This window comes from Gobius niger, assembly GCF_951799975.1.
Source record: "Gobius niger genome assembly, chromosome: 24".
NCBI classification, from domain to species: domain Eukaryota; kingdom Metazoa; phylum Chordata; class Actinopteri; order Gobiiformes; family Gobiidae; genus Gobius; species Gobius niger.
Window position 1 is genome coordinate 6,852,028 of NC_136875.1, and position 15,168 is coordinate 6,867,195.

Consider the following 15,168-nt stretch of genomic DNA (forward strand, 5'->3'; position numbering starts at 1 on the left):
GTACTTTTTTGTGACATTTTTTCGTCAATTTTTAATCAATTTCTTGTGACATTTTTGTGATATTTTTGCCACTTTTTCATCAATTTTTCGTCGCTTTTTTGTCACATTTCCATCATTGTTTTCGTCTCAGTTTTGTTGCTATTTTCACAGCTTTTTTCCAGAAGCTTTTGGACTGGGGTAAAGCCAAACTGGAGAAAATGTGCTCGGTTCAGGTGGGAGTTAAGGGGTTAACCTTAAGGATTAGGATTATTTGTATTTTTAGACAAACCAACTCATAGATCTATACAAAATCACAGCAGACCGTCCCTCCGGAGCATACGATCTAGCACTAACCTGTGACTACAAAGTGACGTCACATCCGGTAGCTTTAGCCTAATGCTAACAGCTTTGAACATTGCGGTTTGGGCATTTCGTGAGCCACAGTCAACACCACGGGTCCACAATGTTCGCGTTAGAGGAAATGACAGTTTGTGTGCCGTCATAAAAGCGGACATATCGTCGATACCATGAGTTTAAATGTTATGAAACTGTGAGTCTTATTCTGACCATGGTTTAGACAGACGTGTATGGTAAACCGACGCAGGAGGAGCTCGTGCAGAGGTTTTTTGACGACGAGGGGGGCTGATCGTTCGTGTTTCTCAAACCTTTGCCCCAGCTTGCACGTAAATATGTTCATAAACCTTGCACAATAACCTGGCATTGCTTACTGAGTTGAAAATGTGTTACTAATAGCAGAAAAAGCTCCACATGTCCCTGATATGGCTAAAAAATGTGGTACGACTTTACTTCCGGACTACAGATTTATTCCGGAAGCTATGCGGTCCACATGCGTCTTCACTCAACAGAGGTTAATTCATATACAAATCAAAACGGCACGCTTATTTTAACATGTTTGACTAAAATAACATACTGGCTATTTGCACAGGGTGTGTGTGGTTTTATTATGGCGTTGTCATTAATCTTGAACACGTTTTCCCACTTCAGCAGCAACATGAAGAGATAGGCAGCTGCTACCAAGGACAACATGCACAACAACATGACTCGATATTTGATCTTTTTTCAATATGTCGGGAACAAATACAGGTCAGTGATCAACTGATGCATTAAACTAAATATCTGCTGCATGCGGTTGGATGAAAAGCCACTTTATGTCAACAGTGGTGTGGTCAAAGTACCTCCTCAACAGCTGAACAAGAAAGGAGTCCAGGACCATTTAGAGGTAATTTCCCCCTGCTGTATGAAGTGTTTATGATGTCACGTAGCCAACACTTTGTTTGGTAAATATTGCACTGTTGATTAATAATTGCAGATATGAAACTGTATACTGAAACAATTAATCGATTAATCTGCAACTAATCGATTATTGAAATAGTTGATATCTATTTTGGTAATCGATTAATCGTTCTCTGGTTCACACAGACTCAAATGGAATTGGTGTATAGATACAGACGGCATCTCGTCATAGAAGGGGGCGTGGCTTCGCCGTGGGGGAAAATAGAATCTTTAGGGAAACTTAATTTTCCACTCCTTTTAGCCATTTTCTGGTGGAATATGAACTTATTTATCACATACAAATACAGTCCATTGTAAATCGGGCCCATTTGGATATTTTCTCACAGCAGATTGTTCAGTAGAAGTGAAAAAACGGCAGTTGTAGCTAGCGCTAGCTAACCGTTAGAATTAGCCCGATGCTAACATGTAGCCACTTTGCTCCTCCCCATGTCTTTGTACCTTTATTTATTAGAAAACTATATTCATAATTCAGCGTTTGTTAAAGTAGTTTTTGAATAATTAGAGAAAGTTTAGATTTTTTCAAAATTGTTTTCCCCCTTAACTGTTTTCAAACATGACCATATATGGACGATTCCAGAGATGCCGTAATTATTTAAAAACTACTTTAACAAATGCTGAATTATGAATATAGTTTTCTATTGAATAAAGGTACAAAGGCATGGAGAGGAGCAAAGTGGTTCAACAGCCCATAAATACATGAATAACGGAGAATGCTAACTTGATGCTACATGTTAGCATCGGGCTAATGCTAACGGTTAGCTAGCGCTAGCTACAACTGCCGTTTTTTCACTTCTACTGAACAATCTGCTGTGAGAAAATATCCATATGGACCCGATTTACACTTGACTTTATTTATGTGATAAATAAGTTCATATTCCACCAAAAAAGGCTAAAAAGAGTGAAAAAATGTGTTTCCCAAAAGATTCTATTTTCCCCCTCGGCGAAGCCACGCCCCCTTCTATGACGAGATGCCGTCTGTATCTATGTAGTGTTTTGTACATTGTAAATTTCATAAATATCTGTCTGTGTCTCGTCCAATCAGAAGCAGGCATTGCTTCTCTTGCACTGTAACAGATCGATCATTTTATAAAAACCGTGTTAGAGACCTGGATGCATCATCAGCTGTTGTCTACCATTCACCAAAACATCCGGCGGAAATTGCGGACGTAAACAATAACACCGATCGCTCGTATTGATCACAAAATAATCGCTAGTTGCAGCCCTATACAGGAGTTCCCAAAGCGGGGGTCGGGACCCCTAGGGTGTCGCGAGGCCTTGAGCTTATAAATTGTGAAATCCTTTGTAATATCCAAAATGAACAGTTTACATATATTCACCTTATTCTGCCCCGCCCACTTTTGCCTCTTTTTGCTTTGTCTCGGGACTTCCGTTGTACAGACAATTCCGGTCGAGCGCGAAGCCCGTTCATTTAAACGGAGAACGAGGGAAAACATTCTCCGCTCAAATCTGATGTTTAGTCGATTGATTTGTGTAAAATGTCCAATGTTCATTTGCACCAACATGTCAACTCTGCACCGTTTCTCAGCGAGGCCAGAAAACGGCTTTGTTTTCGTGTAGTGACTGATTTTATGTGGATTTCTCCAGCCCCATGTAAACATATAGGAGAAAAGGGGCGGGCGCTATTCATGGCGGCGCCCACACGAGCCTCCGGAATAAGGTGAATATTAACTTGAATGTAGCAATAGAGGCAATAACTTAATGTAATGGGGTCCTGAGTTGCTAACGTGTCAATTTTTGGGGTCCCAGCCAAAAAAGTTTGGGAACCCCCACTCCAGAATACCACAACTTCACAACAGTATTCATGTAAAAGTAAAACGAAGCTTTTGGTTTAAGGCATCACAGTTTCAGCTCGTGCATTAGTGTGGCTCAATACAACAAAACAAAAACCAAAGCCCAAAGCGAAAACTTTAAAGATGAATACGACAAAAATCAGCGTGGTTATAAATATGATACAGTATTTTTATAAACTCTTTGGAGCCAGGCTTTTAAGTTGTTTTTGACACGTGTAAAAAGATTTCCATGTTTGTGCAAACCTTTTGTAGTTAACACTTTCCTCAGGTCGACTCGAGTGTGAGCCCTCTTGGTGTGGGTGTGTGTGTAAGTGTGTGTGTGTTCTTGTACTTAGGACATTGTGAGGAGTGAGGACATTTTTGTAAAGTGAAGATATTTTGGGTGGTCCTCACTTATTGGAAGGACTGTTTGAGGGTCATTATGTGTTTTTTGGGTTAGAATTGGGACTAAAAAGTGATACATTTTCTCTGTTCATCCTCTTCTTTTTGAGGCGGCCATTTTGCGTCTGAGGCCTGTAAACCCGGCGCGCCTGACGGTGTCCAGCCGAACGGACGCCGGAGTCCACGCCCTGTGTAACTCGGCCCACTTCGACCTGCAGCGCAAAGACGACCAAGAGCCTTTCACCGAAGAGATCCTCGTGGACGCACTGAACTTCCACCTCAGAGAACAGCAGATCCGGTGAGAGGCTGCAAATGTGACAACCACAACATAGAGGCGTGCGAGTGATGTTACTGCATAGCAACAGCACGGTAACGCCAAACAAGTTTCAAGTCATCAAATGAGTTTCAAGTCATCATGTGTTATATTTTGTTAAGTCTGCAAAAACTATGATGAAATATCTTTGATGACACAGCAACAGTGCAGAGACTCCAGACGACGCCCCAAATCCAAAATTTAAGGCCCAGGTTTGCGCTCATAAAAGTTTGATGTGAGTTTCTGGGTCAGAGAACTGCGTCACCGGAGCTAAAAGTAGAAACAGAAAAAAAGTGAGTAAACAGGTATAGAAGCAAAGGAAGGGATTTTATTTGTACAGTGATTTTCAGACATGGTCACCCCCATTCACCTAATCAAGCCAGAATTTAGTCCTATTTGAGACGCCCCCCTTTAAATATGATTCAAGTTCATACCTGTTTTTTTCCTCTTATAGATGAGGTTTTGAAAATGTCAAATAAAGACAATACGATCACGGTGAACAAACCAGAAAACCAGAAAAAAAACATACTACCTAAATGCAATTCAACCAAACTAAAGCATAGATAAAATCATGTTTCCAATGAAAAAGACTTGTGGGGGTGTTATGCTAAATGGACTTTTTCAAGCTTTACATCATGTTATTATGTCATTCCCTCATTAAAAACATGCCTGAAGTGTTGCCATGGCACATTCACGTGTTTTTGAGTAATCTGTAAAAACTCTGATGGCGGCCATTTTAGGGATAGGTTTGCCTGAGTCCTCCTAGGAACACGCCCACCTGCTGGAGACGCCTCCGAGCTTTCGTCACCAGCCGAGTAACCAACCACTGCAAAGGGTCGGAGGTTCTTAAAGAGACAGAGGCCTATTTCAAGACATTCGCTACAGCCATTTTGAGAGAGCAATTTTATACAAGGCAGTTATTCTAATTTACTGCATTTACAGACCAACAGAAGGTTTGGTCATCATTGTAGTGTGATATAGACTGGTGCTATGTGATTGAAAAAAGCATAATACCCCCTCTTTAAGTCTAAATTGTAAATGACCCCGGGTCCCTGAAGTAGCTCACATGCTGTATCACTGGTGCATGGGCCAGCATCACTATCTCCAGAGTGTTAAAGCCTCTGTGCAGCTCTTGTGATGAAGGCAGTGTCAAATGACTTGTTTTACAGTAGATTTGTACTTTTATTCTATCGAATAACAATATGCATTTTTTGTTTGCAGATAAAAATGCTTTTGTGACTGTGAGGCTTTCTTTTGCTCTTAAACTGGCTGATATAAATATAAATCGAACCTTTTGGATGAATAAAGGTGTTTATCCGTCTCGTTTCTATTATATCCTCAGAGTGAACCGTGCGGTCCGTGTCCCGTTGGACTTCCACGCTCGGTACAGGGCCCAGAGCAGGACGTATCTGTACAGAGTCGCTCTCGGCTGCTCCAAGTACCAGTTCCCTCTCAGTGAATCCGAGTTCTGCTGGAACCTCTGCAACACGTGAGTGCCTACTTTAACACACAGTATGGGCTATACGCACAGTGACCTCACGTGATTTCCGTCTGGACAGTCAGCCAGACGCTGTCCTTCCTGTCTGTTATCTCTTCCCATTAAAAACTGCGGAATTGCGGGAAGCGAATGCAGAAATTGCATAAACTGTTCAAATTGCATAAAGTGGTTAATTTGCATAATCTAATTTGCATAAACTGGTAAAATGCATAAAATGTCATGTTGCATCAACTGTATAAACTGCATAAACTGTATAAAATGCATGAATGGGTTAAAATGTAAATTGCATAAACTCTTTCAAGTCCTAAATGGCATAAACTCTTAAGTTGCATAAAGGCTTAAAAATGCATAAACTGGTTAAATCCCATAAAGTGGTTAATTTGCATGAATTATTAATATTGCATAAACTTTTAAAATTCCATAAACTGTTGAAATGGCCTCAGTGCTTAAATGGCAGAAGCTGCACAAATGGCTGAGAGTCCTGGAGTCTCCCCATTGGCTGGATTCGCACATACACACCAATGCCAAAATTCAAACTCTCGTATAAAAAAAAACTGGAAAACTGCAGAAGGCCAATTTTTTTCTCAAAACCCACAAGTTGCAGAAGCTGAACATGCACAAAGTGCAGAAATTGCAGAAAAAAGTGCAGAAAAGCATGGATTTGCGGAAGCCCCATTATGCAATTTCTCCATCTGTGAGATCAATAAAGTACCATCTTATCTTATCTTATCTTATAAGTGGGAAAAATCGCCGATATTTTGGCCGATTGCGGAAAAATCGTAAATCGCAGAAGTCCCTGAAGTAATAGCAGGATTCTCCTCAACATGCGGAACGTTTTGATGCATAACTTGCAGAAAGCGCTGAAACTGTGAAAGCTGCAGAAAATTTGGAAAAAAATATAATAATGGATAAAGAACATGACTGCGGAAGAATTCCCCAGTCAATGAATGAGGAGAGCAGGAACAAGCTCCTCCTTTGAAATTATTCCAGGGGCCTCCTGCCAAATGATCGTGTACCCCCTGGGGTCCCCGTACCCCTGTTTGGGAAACACTGGTTTAGACTAGGGTCCCACCTATATGGATTTTTGGGATCCGATACCAATTTGAAGTGAAGGGCAATATACTGTGTAGAACATGTACAGAGGAAGTATTTTCACACAGTTTCCCGATTCAGTGAATGCTCCTTTTAACGCTCTAACCCTCCTCTTTACAATGAAAAAAACGGCAAGTCTCTGTCACTTTTTGTCAAGGTAAAAATCTGCATTAGTCGTCGGCGAATTACCATGAGCAAACATTTTGCCAACAGCCGATATTCCTCTGGATGCCTCTACAAAAATGCAGGATATTTTTGTATTAGTTTTGCTGTTGATATTTGAAGAGTTGTATTCAAAATAAGATGAATGTAGGCTTGTCATTTTCTCTTTGTTTAGTGCAATAAAAATATGAAGTCACTCCTTGATCAACTCAAGTTAGTTTAGTTAATATGTTTGATGAAGTAGCAAATACGCTTATAAATAAAGCTTTAGAACTGATCTGTTTTTGCGGCTGGACTCGAATCTAGTCACGATCGGGAAGTGCTTTTACACAATGTGGTGTGACCATTTGCATACTTTTGAGATCGATTGATTTGAAAGACATGAAAGTGATCGCCCGTCCTTCTGAACGCTTCCCTCAGGGAGCTGGACGTGGACTCTATGCGTGAAGCGGCGGCCATGTTGGTGGGGACTCACGACTTCAGCAGCTTCAGAGTCGTTAACTCAGACCCCATAAAGGATCCCATAAAGACCATGGACCAGATCTCCATCAGGCCCGGAACCTCCTTCACGTGCAACCATTTCTACAGGTATGATCGACGGAGAATGCAGCCAAAAAAGCAATGACAAATGAGGCGTTACCCTGGCCTACAGTCTGTAAACTCCATTCGAGAAGCTTTTAGATTTGGTTAAAGCTGAACTGGAGAAAATGCGGCTGGTATAAAGTTCTTTTTCCTTCTAATGCCTGTGTTTCCCAATGGCCTTTCCTTCCAGGGACATCACCTTCTGGGAGCTGACTTTCCGAAGCCGGTCGTTTCTCTTCAGACAGGTGCGGAGGATGGCTGGAGCTCTGGTGGCGGTGGGCCAGGGGCGTCTCACTCCGCTGAGCCTGAAGAAGGTGCTTGATGCCCGGGATACGATGGCCTTCCCCCCGGGCCTGTCGGCTCCAGCGCACGGGCTGTTCCTCACTAACGTGGAGTACAACCAGCAAGGTGACTCGGGGCTAACCCTGGTTTGACAGTGGCAGCCAAGGTGGCCAATGGTTGGGGACCAGTTGTGCAATTTTTCTGTGACTTCAAGGAAGGACCTGAAGAAGTTAAGCTTTGCATAGATAAAGGAGGATATCGGGCCCACAATTTAAAACTGTCTTTACAAAAAAAATTACAATAACGGACTGTAGGATGCAAAAACCTTTTTTATCCACATTTTGCAGTTTACAGAGCATCAAAGACAAAGCAGGACATCTTGTGGATAGGTGGGATGAGGGACATGTAATATAATGGCTTTGCACAGGTGGCGATAGCTCAGGAATTCTATATCCATGTGGGAAATGATTTTATGGGCTACCGTAAATTCTCTAATACTGGCCTGTACAGAGGCCGGGTTCGCGGCTGGCGGAGGCAAATTAAAGCCGGTCTCTAAAACAGGCCGGGGCTTTTATTAGAAACTATAGCAGTAGAAATATTCCCCATGTTAGGAATTTGTCTCATGCTCGTGGAAATGAAAACTCACGTGCAGGAAGTAACAAACGGGAACCCGGGCCGAGGGGGACGCTGCGGAGGAGCTGATCCGAGCGTAACTTTGACACAGATTTAGCCACTTTTCAAACCTCCTGTGATTATATTTGGAAACAGGGGGAGAGTTGTGTGACCCTCCAGGGTTTTAATAAAGTCACCATCGCGTCTTCAAAGCACGTCCAGCTGCTCCGTGTGCAGGTCAGTCCCACGCCTCAAAATAACTCCTCCCATCAGCGCGAGCGTCTCGTCTTCTCTCGGGTCAGTCTCATGATCGATCACAAACACAAACGTCTAAACTCGCCTTTTACACAAGATAACAACAAATAATCTGGTCCGCGGTAAAAACAAAACAGAAACCTGCAGTGACATTGATGTCAACAGCAACGAAACACTTCCTGTTGTCCCGACAAAATAAAAGGCGTCAATGTTCCAGCCGCTGGGAGAGGGTTTGAAATGTTAATTAATAAATGAACCTAATATTTTAGGTCCAAATGGACACAAATCTCTTTCTTCATTTTCCTGGTCGTCCGTTTTGCTCAAATAGAATTGAAGGCCTGTCTCTAATTGTGGTCTGGTTCCAATAAAGGCCTGGTCCTAGATGCCTTTGAGTAAATAAAGGCCCCGGCCTATATTAGAGCATGTACGGTATATGCATAAAATCATGAAGCGCTGCTCTTCCTCTTTCGTTGTTTCCATTTGCCAATATTATAAGGGAAACTGTCTGGAGTCAGGTATTTACATCCTTCATGATGTTGTTAACACGTAGCCAGTGACTGTCAGACAGCATCTCATTGTTTTCTTGAACTCTTCGCTGATTTATGTAAGACATCGCTAATCCTCTTTGGGAAAATAGCGAGAGAGGAAGAAATCTGCACTCCAAAGTCCTGTGTCACTAAAGTAGCACATTCGTGGTGCATCCCTTTCTACATGTGCAGCAGACTCGGACTTAAAGGAACAGGCCACCGTTTTTCCACACTGAGATATGTTCTTACCTGAGCTTTGACGAGTTCTTTAGGACCTGTCTGATCTTCACCCGTGCCTTCAGTCACGTAAACACAGCGCAGACGGCGTTAGCATTTAGCCTCTCCCTCTCTCCTCTATAGCTCCAAAACAGGTCAAGATAGAAGCTACCAAGCTCTTCCACGTTTTCCCTATTTAAATTAAACAATGTGGATTTTCTAAGCGGATAAAAGGGGGAACTATATTGTAAGAGGAGAGGCTAAATGCTAACGCCGTCTGCGCTGTGTTTACGTGACTGAAGGCACGGGGGAAGATCAGACAGGTCCTAAAGAACTCGTCAAAGCTAAGGTAAGAACATATCTCAGTATGTAAAAACGGTGGCCTATTCCTTTAAAGATTTTTTTTTGTTGTCATTTGTAATAAGAACCTCTCTCAATGGGAGTGAGTGGCCGCTTAGTGCTCACACGATCACAGCTTCACAGAGAAACTCAGGGTTTTATTTGGCCATGTTGTGACAATTCGGTTTCTGACCATAAAATAACTCTTCCAACATCACAATGTCAGCCCTTACAAACTGTAATATTTAAATGGTATTTTTCTTTACTTTTAGATTTCCAGCTCCCAACGTCACCATCGGACGAAACACTCACAACATCCACAGACCCACCGGCAGCCTGAGCGAGCTATGAGGAGCTGTAACCTTTGACCATAGGTATTAGAATAATTAAAATACTGTTTTTTATAATTAAAGTACTTTTGAAACAACGTCTGCAGACTTGTACTTTTCATCGTCCATCAGCCCAATCTCGCCAACACACAATCGAGAACCAAGGTGAGTGTAGACAGAATGACAGAGCTTTACAGTTCACTCTTATAGTTTGTAAAGATACAGTGGACAAACTGCAGAGAATCGTCCTTTCTGATCAATCCAATTTCATGTTTTATCCCTCACTGGGCAGAGCTATTCTCCCCGTTTTTCTTCTAATCACTTGGCAGCAAAAGTAAGTACCAGCTGCAGAGGAAAGATCATGCAAATTAGGTTAATATCTGTGGTCTCTTGACATTTCTCCTAATGAGACTCCCACCGAGACGCAGCGTGAGTTAAACACTGAACCGTTCTCTTCCCAGTGAATCATCGCTTTCTTTGTGTCGTAATTAAAGCGCTACAGCCGTCAAAAGTCCTATTCCGAATCAGGGAACAATGACCTGATTATTGAGCTAATGTTTCACAGTTTTTCACGCTCCACTTTTCATTTTGTATTTACCACAGACAGACTACAAACATTCACCTTCTGTTTGTTTGTTTGTTTTGAAGAGATTCTTCCTTGCAGGTTGTTTCACTGCTCCCAGATTAAACCAGCCCAGATCAGTATGGGAGTGACCAATGGGTGGCGCTGTGGGGCTATGATCAAGCTGAAAGGGAAAGGAAATCTCATCGGTTCTGTCGTTTTGTCAAGAGTTTTGTGAGCTGTTGTTGCTGGACATCTGTTTCTGTAGCGGGAATTACAGGTGTAACAGGCCAAATAACCCCCGCCCAGATTAAACCCGGGTAAATTACACTGCAAAAAGTATTGAACTAGATCAGTATAAACATCTCAATTTGAGCATAATAATCCAAATTTTAGTTGTTTTGACTAATTAAGAAGTTCTTGGGCATTTGTCCTCGATTATTTCACTTGTTCTGAGATGTTTCTGACTCGTTTCGATACGTTTCGTCCTTATTTCAGGTCATTTTCTTTGCCGATGGGGTAAGAAAATTGGTCTTATCTCATTGGCAATTTTGCTTTCTTATTTAAAGCGAGATTTACCCTAGAACTGGTCTGAAATGTCCTCAAACAAGCAAAGTAAACTTGGTCCGATCAGGAAAAGTGTCTAAATTAGTGAAAACCGCTCAAAACAAGAAACATTTCCTCAATTTAAGTCATTTAAGCCAATGCTTGATATTCACTTTTTGCAGTGTACCCGGGGTATAAAATAGCCTAGGCCACTTTAACCCCGGGTATAGTCCAAATCGGGGGTGTACTCTGGCCTGTTACACCGGCACTTCTCCCCCAGCTCTTGACGGAGCAAACATTGGCTCAAGGGGGCTTTTGTGAAAGGTCAGTTACGTAGCCCAGGGCCGCTGCAAGTCATTCTGGTGCCCTAAATGTTTAATGGTGTTTGACAACGAAGCCGCACTTATGACCACGTCCTGTTTCGCTCCAGTCGATATAGATCATTGATATAGATGGGAACAAAGTCTACGTCACATCAGTGGTGCCCAAAGGTTACCGCCTCTTTTTGGGGATCACCGTTATCTCTCATCATTGAAATGAATGAGGAAAGATCATCCGAGAACCTTTCATTTACATATATGAAAAAACTATTTCTTTTATTTATCGAATGTGAAAAGGAAGCCATGGAAGTGACTTGTTTCGTCAGATAATTCACAGAGAACACATTTAACTGAGTTAAACCCACTGTGATCATGACGTCAGTGACATTTGTTTGAGTAACTTTTTCGCCGGCTGCTTTATAAAGTCATTACAGCGACAACTTCTAGTTTCTCCCTTTAATATCGTCATTAAATGAAAATCATACAATGTAGTTTTGTAGCTTATGGGCAAATGGTACATGGTTCATTCAGCTGCTAACCTACTAGCTGCTAATGCTAACGTTTATGTGCGATTTAAAACCGCACATAATATATGACCTAATGGGGTGTTTTGTATTTTCCACATTTTAGAGTCCTTTTCACGTATTTGGTCTCTAATTTATGAATAAATGTTTCTTCGAAATTCTCTTGGGGGCTAAAGGTTGTAGGATGCTTCAGGGCCGAATTTTGCCCCCGGGCCTGACGTTGCCTATTCCTGCTGTAGGCTTTAAAGGGATATTTCAGGATTTTTGACATAGGGCCTCATTTCCTAGTTATCCATAGTGTTGCTGATTTCTGGAGATATTTTTTGTAATTCAAGCAGTTCTTATATTTGAAGAGTTTCGTGGCGCTAGGCTAATGCATTTCTATGGTATCAGCTAGCCTGCATTAAAAACAGTGTGACCCGCTCCACAGAGCACCTGAGGCAAATCACTTATAACACAAGACTAACCATATAAATGTCTGTCGATAGAGTGATTGTAGCCATTTTGCATTTAAAATAGCTTATATTTATATCTGCTAGAAAACAGTCCCTCAAAATGCGATCATTCATGTAATACAAGGTCAGTTATATTCCAAAAAAATTTTCTATCGACACAGACATTTATATGGTTAGTCTGGTGTTATAAGTGATTTGCCTCAGGTGCTCTGTGGAGCGGGTCAGACTGTTTTTAATGCAGGCTAGCTGATACCATAGAAATGCGCTAGCCTTGCACTAGCCTAGCGTCACGAAACTCTTCAAATGTAACAACTGCATGAATTACAAAAAAAAAATATCTCCAGAAATCAGCAACACTCTGGACAACTAGGAAATGACGCCCTATGTCAAAAATCATGAAATATCCCTTTAAGTGCTCCTTGTACCCCATTTGCACACTTCAGGCACATCACAAATAGGACAAACTCTTAAAGACCTTCTCTGCGTTTAACCCTTTAACTTGGATTTGTTTCATCCACCATATCATCTTAAAAAAAACAAAAACAAAGCAACATTCTCTGCGACATTGCTGAAGTCTCGTGTAGCGACGTACAAACTTTGCCAAACGAAAGATGTCTACATGTTGATTTTTAATTTGAATACACATGTCCATAACCACACACTTCAACCCTTTCATTGTCTAAAGCGACACAGATTATACACAAAGTCTATGAGATACTTATGAGCTGGGGTTTGGGTCATTGCATCAAAACACAGGTGAAGGAGATGGGAGGGGGGGGGGGGTCAAGCATCGAAACCGCAAAGACACAAGAGCAGTGGTCACAAACAACACGGATATTTGGGCAAACGCATCGAGTTAATTGGTAATGCGTCGGTAAAAATCAGTTTTTTGTTTTCTTTTTAATGAGAAAAACATTACATCAAGAGAAGAAGAGATTTCGTTTATAATTCAGTAGGCGTTTAGAAGTTGTTTATAGTCCTGGTTGATTTGATCGAGGCCTGGTGGAACTTCAGGGTTTCTACAGGTGCCAGTAAGTCAAATTTAATGCCTAAAATACGTCCCCTTGAGCCCATTTACGCCTTAAGGGGAGACACTACAGGCAAAACTCTATTTTTTCAGTTTTCAGGTTTTGGGCCAAATTGGTCTCTGAACATATAAGCTTTCACCCGGAAACAGAAAATATGCCTAATCTTCACAATAACATGTTTAAATATTGCGCTGATTCAATGTTCCCCCATAGACTTATATGGGAGAACACAATTTCAAGGGCCTTTTTCTCAAAACACATTTTTCTGTCATTGTGGCGACACTATGTCCACGTCAGTCGAACCTAAAGACTTCAAATTTTCCAGCCTTGGACTGAACGATATTTGGAAGATTTTTTTCAGAGGGATTTTTTATTATTTAATCCCTAAGCCCCATTTATTGAGTTTTGAATGTCAAAAAATAAGGCGAAAATCATTTTTTTTCAAAATTTTCCACTAAAAATCAGCTTATTTTAAAACTAAACAAGAAATCCAAAATCCCCTCTGAGAAAGTCTTGGCAACTCATTCATCAATAAAATGAAGCCATAAATTTGAATGTAGTTCTGTCCATTATTCTGATTTCGTCGCCAAAAAGATGTGAAATTTGGGGCATTTTTAGGCATAAAACACCTTGTTCTTATATGAAAAGATAAAATGACAGAAAACTTGCTAAGTATTTTTTTTCTCACATTTATGCCAGTGATCGACAGCAAACGTTTCAAATTGATATCTGTAAATATACATTTTTCACCTGCAGTGTCTCGCCTTAACAGTAACATCTTAATGGAACTTTTCTAGAAAAATACATACTTTTAATAAACCAATAAAATGTTTTGATTGATTAAGAAACTGCCCGTCCCCTCCGGTTGGTGACCGCTGCTCTTGCGCCGTACGATTCCGAGATTCGGGACTCGACAAGCGTGCCCACTCTCACCGCTAATGTTTACAATCCAAGTGTCTATAAATCATGAAAACTGCACACGCCACTTCTGTCGCACCCACGTAACGACGATAGTGTCCGGGAGTCCGCACAGGCCGGGATCCGCGCTGAATTTGGCCGTTTGTCACTGAGGATGTATAGTCCAGACTCCTCGTTTTTTTGTGTTGTTTTTTTTTACGTCCTCCACGGTCCGACTGCAGCCATATTTTGAGGTTTGAAGAACTGACCAATGACAGAGTCCAGAGCATTGATCAAATTAAACACATTTTTTTTTATAGTTCCAACATCCACTATTCACTGCGAGGGGTTTTTCTGCACAGCTTTGGCTCGCTTTCGGAATTTGGAAATCGTTTCACGACATCAAGTAAGACATGGTGGTAAAATTTTGTTTTTGCTTTTTGAGCCTAATGGACAAATGTTTTGAAGGTTTGACCATTTGTTTATTTGTTTATTTTCCCTCACAAATTACTACTTTTACAACATAGTTTTATTGGGCAAAAATATTACCCTATAAAAAGAAAAGTCCTTAAATAAATGTTGATTCAAAGGCTGAGCCAAAGACATGGAGTAAAACCTCCTTTTCCCCAACTGTGTTCAAAGTGCTGGGTTTGTAAAAATCGAACCACTTTAGGAATGTTTCACTTCGTAGAAGCGTCTAATTCAGCCACACTTTACTCACAGAGATTTTAAATACACATAGATTTTTTTTTTTTTTTTAATCCACTCGAGCCACAGGTCCAGAATCAGCATTTGGTTTCACACATCCTGAAGATGCTCAAAATTCAATAAGAATCAAAAATGTCAAGTTTTCACAGAATATTAAGCCCAATGTGTCGTAATATCAGTAACAAAGTGTTTAAATAATGCACTTACGGAAGGCATTGAGTTGTTGTTTTTTTTAGCACAATCTTTAACAGCACAGTCTGAACAGGAGCTGAGCTTTACCCTGATTCAAAAGATATGAGAAATGTGCACCACGACTGTTCAAAGATATAAGTTCACGACCGACAACCGCGCCTGAGGAAGCTGAAGAACCGGGAAATGTCAACTCAACTGACCTGTTGCAAAACCCTCTAATACGGTCACTGTCCAATCGTACCTC

General features: G+C 41.1%; 1 protein-coding gene across 1 annotated transcript; it reads left to right on the plus strand.

Annotated features, from left to right (window-relative positions):
• Positions 1–731: 731 nt before the first annotated feature.
• On the plus strand, positions 732–9,798 carry pusl1 (pseudouridine synthase like 1). The gene is made up of 7 exons (XM_079582224.1): positions 732–1,083; positions 1,159–1,219; positions 3,596–3,783; positions 5,141–5,287; positions 6,971–7,138; positions 7,323–7,540; positions 9,636–9,798. The coding sequence occupies exons 1-7, from the start codon at positions 1,025–1,027 to the stop codon at positions 9,701–9,703; spliced, it is 909 nt and encodes a 302-aa protein (XP_079438350.1). The 5' UTR covers positions 732–1,024; the 3' UTR covers positions 9,704–9,798.
• The last annotated feature ends 5,370 nt before the right edge of the window (positions 9,799–15,168 follow it).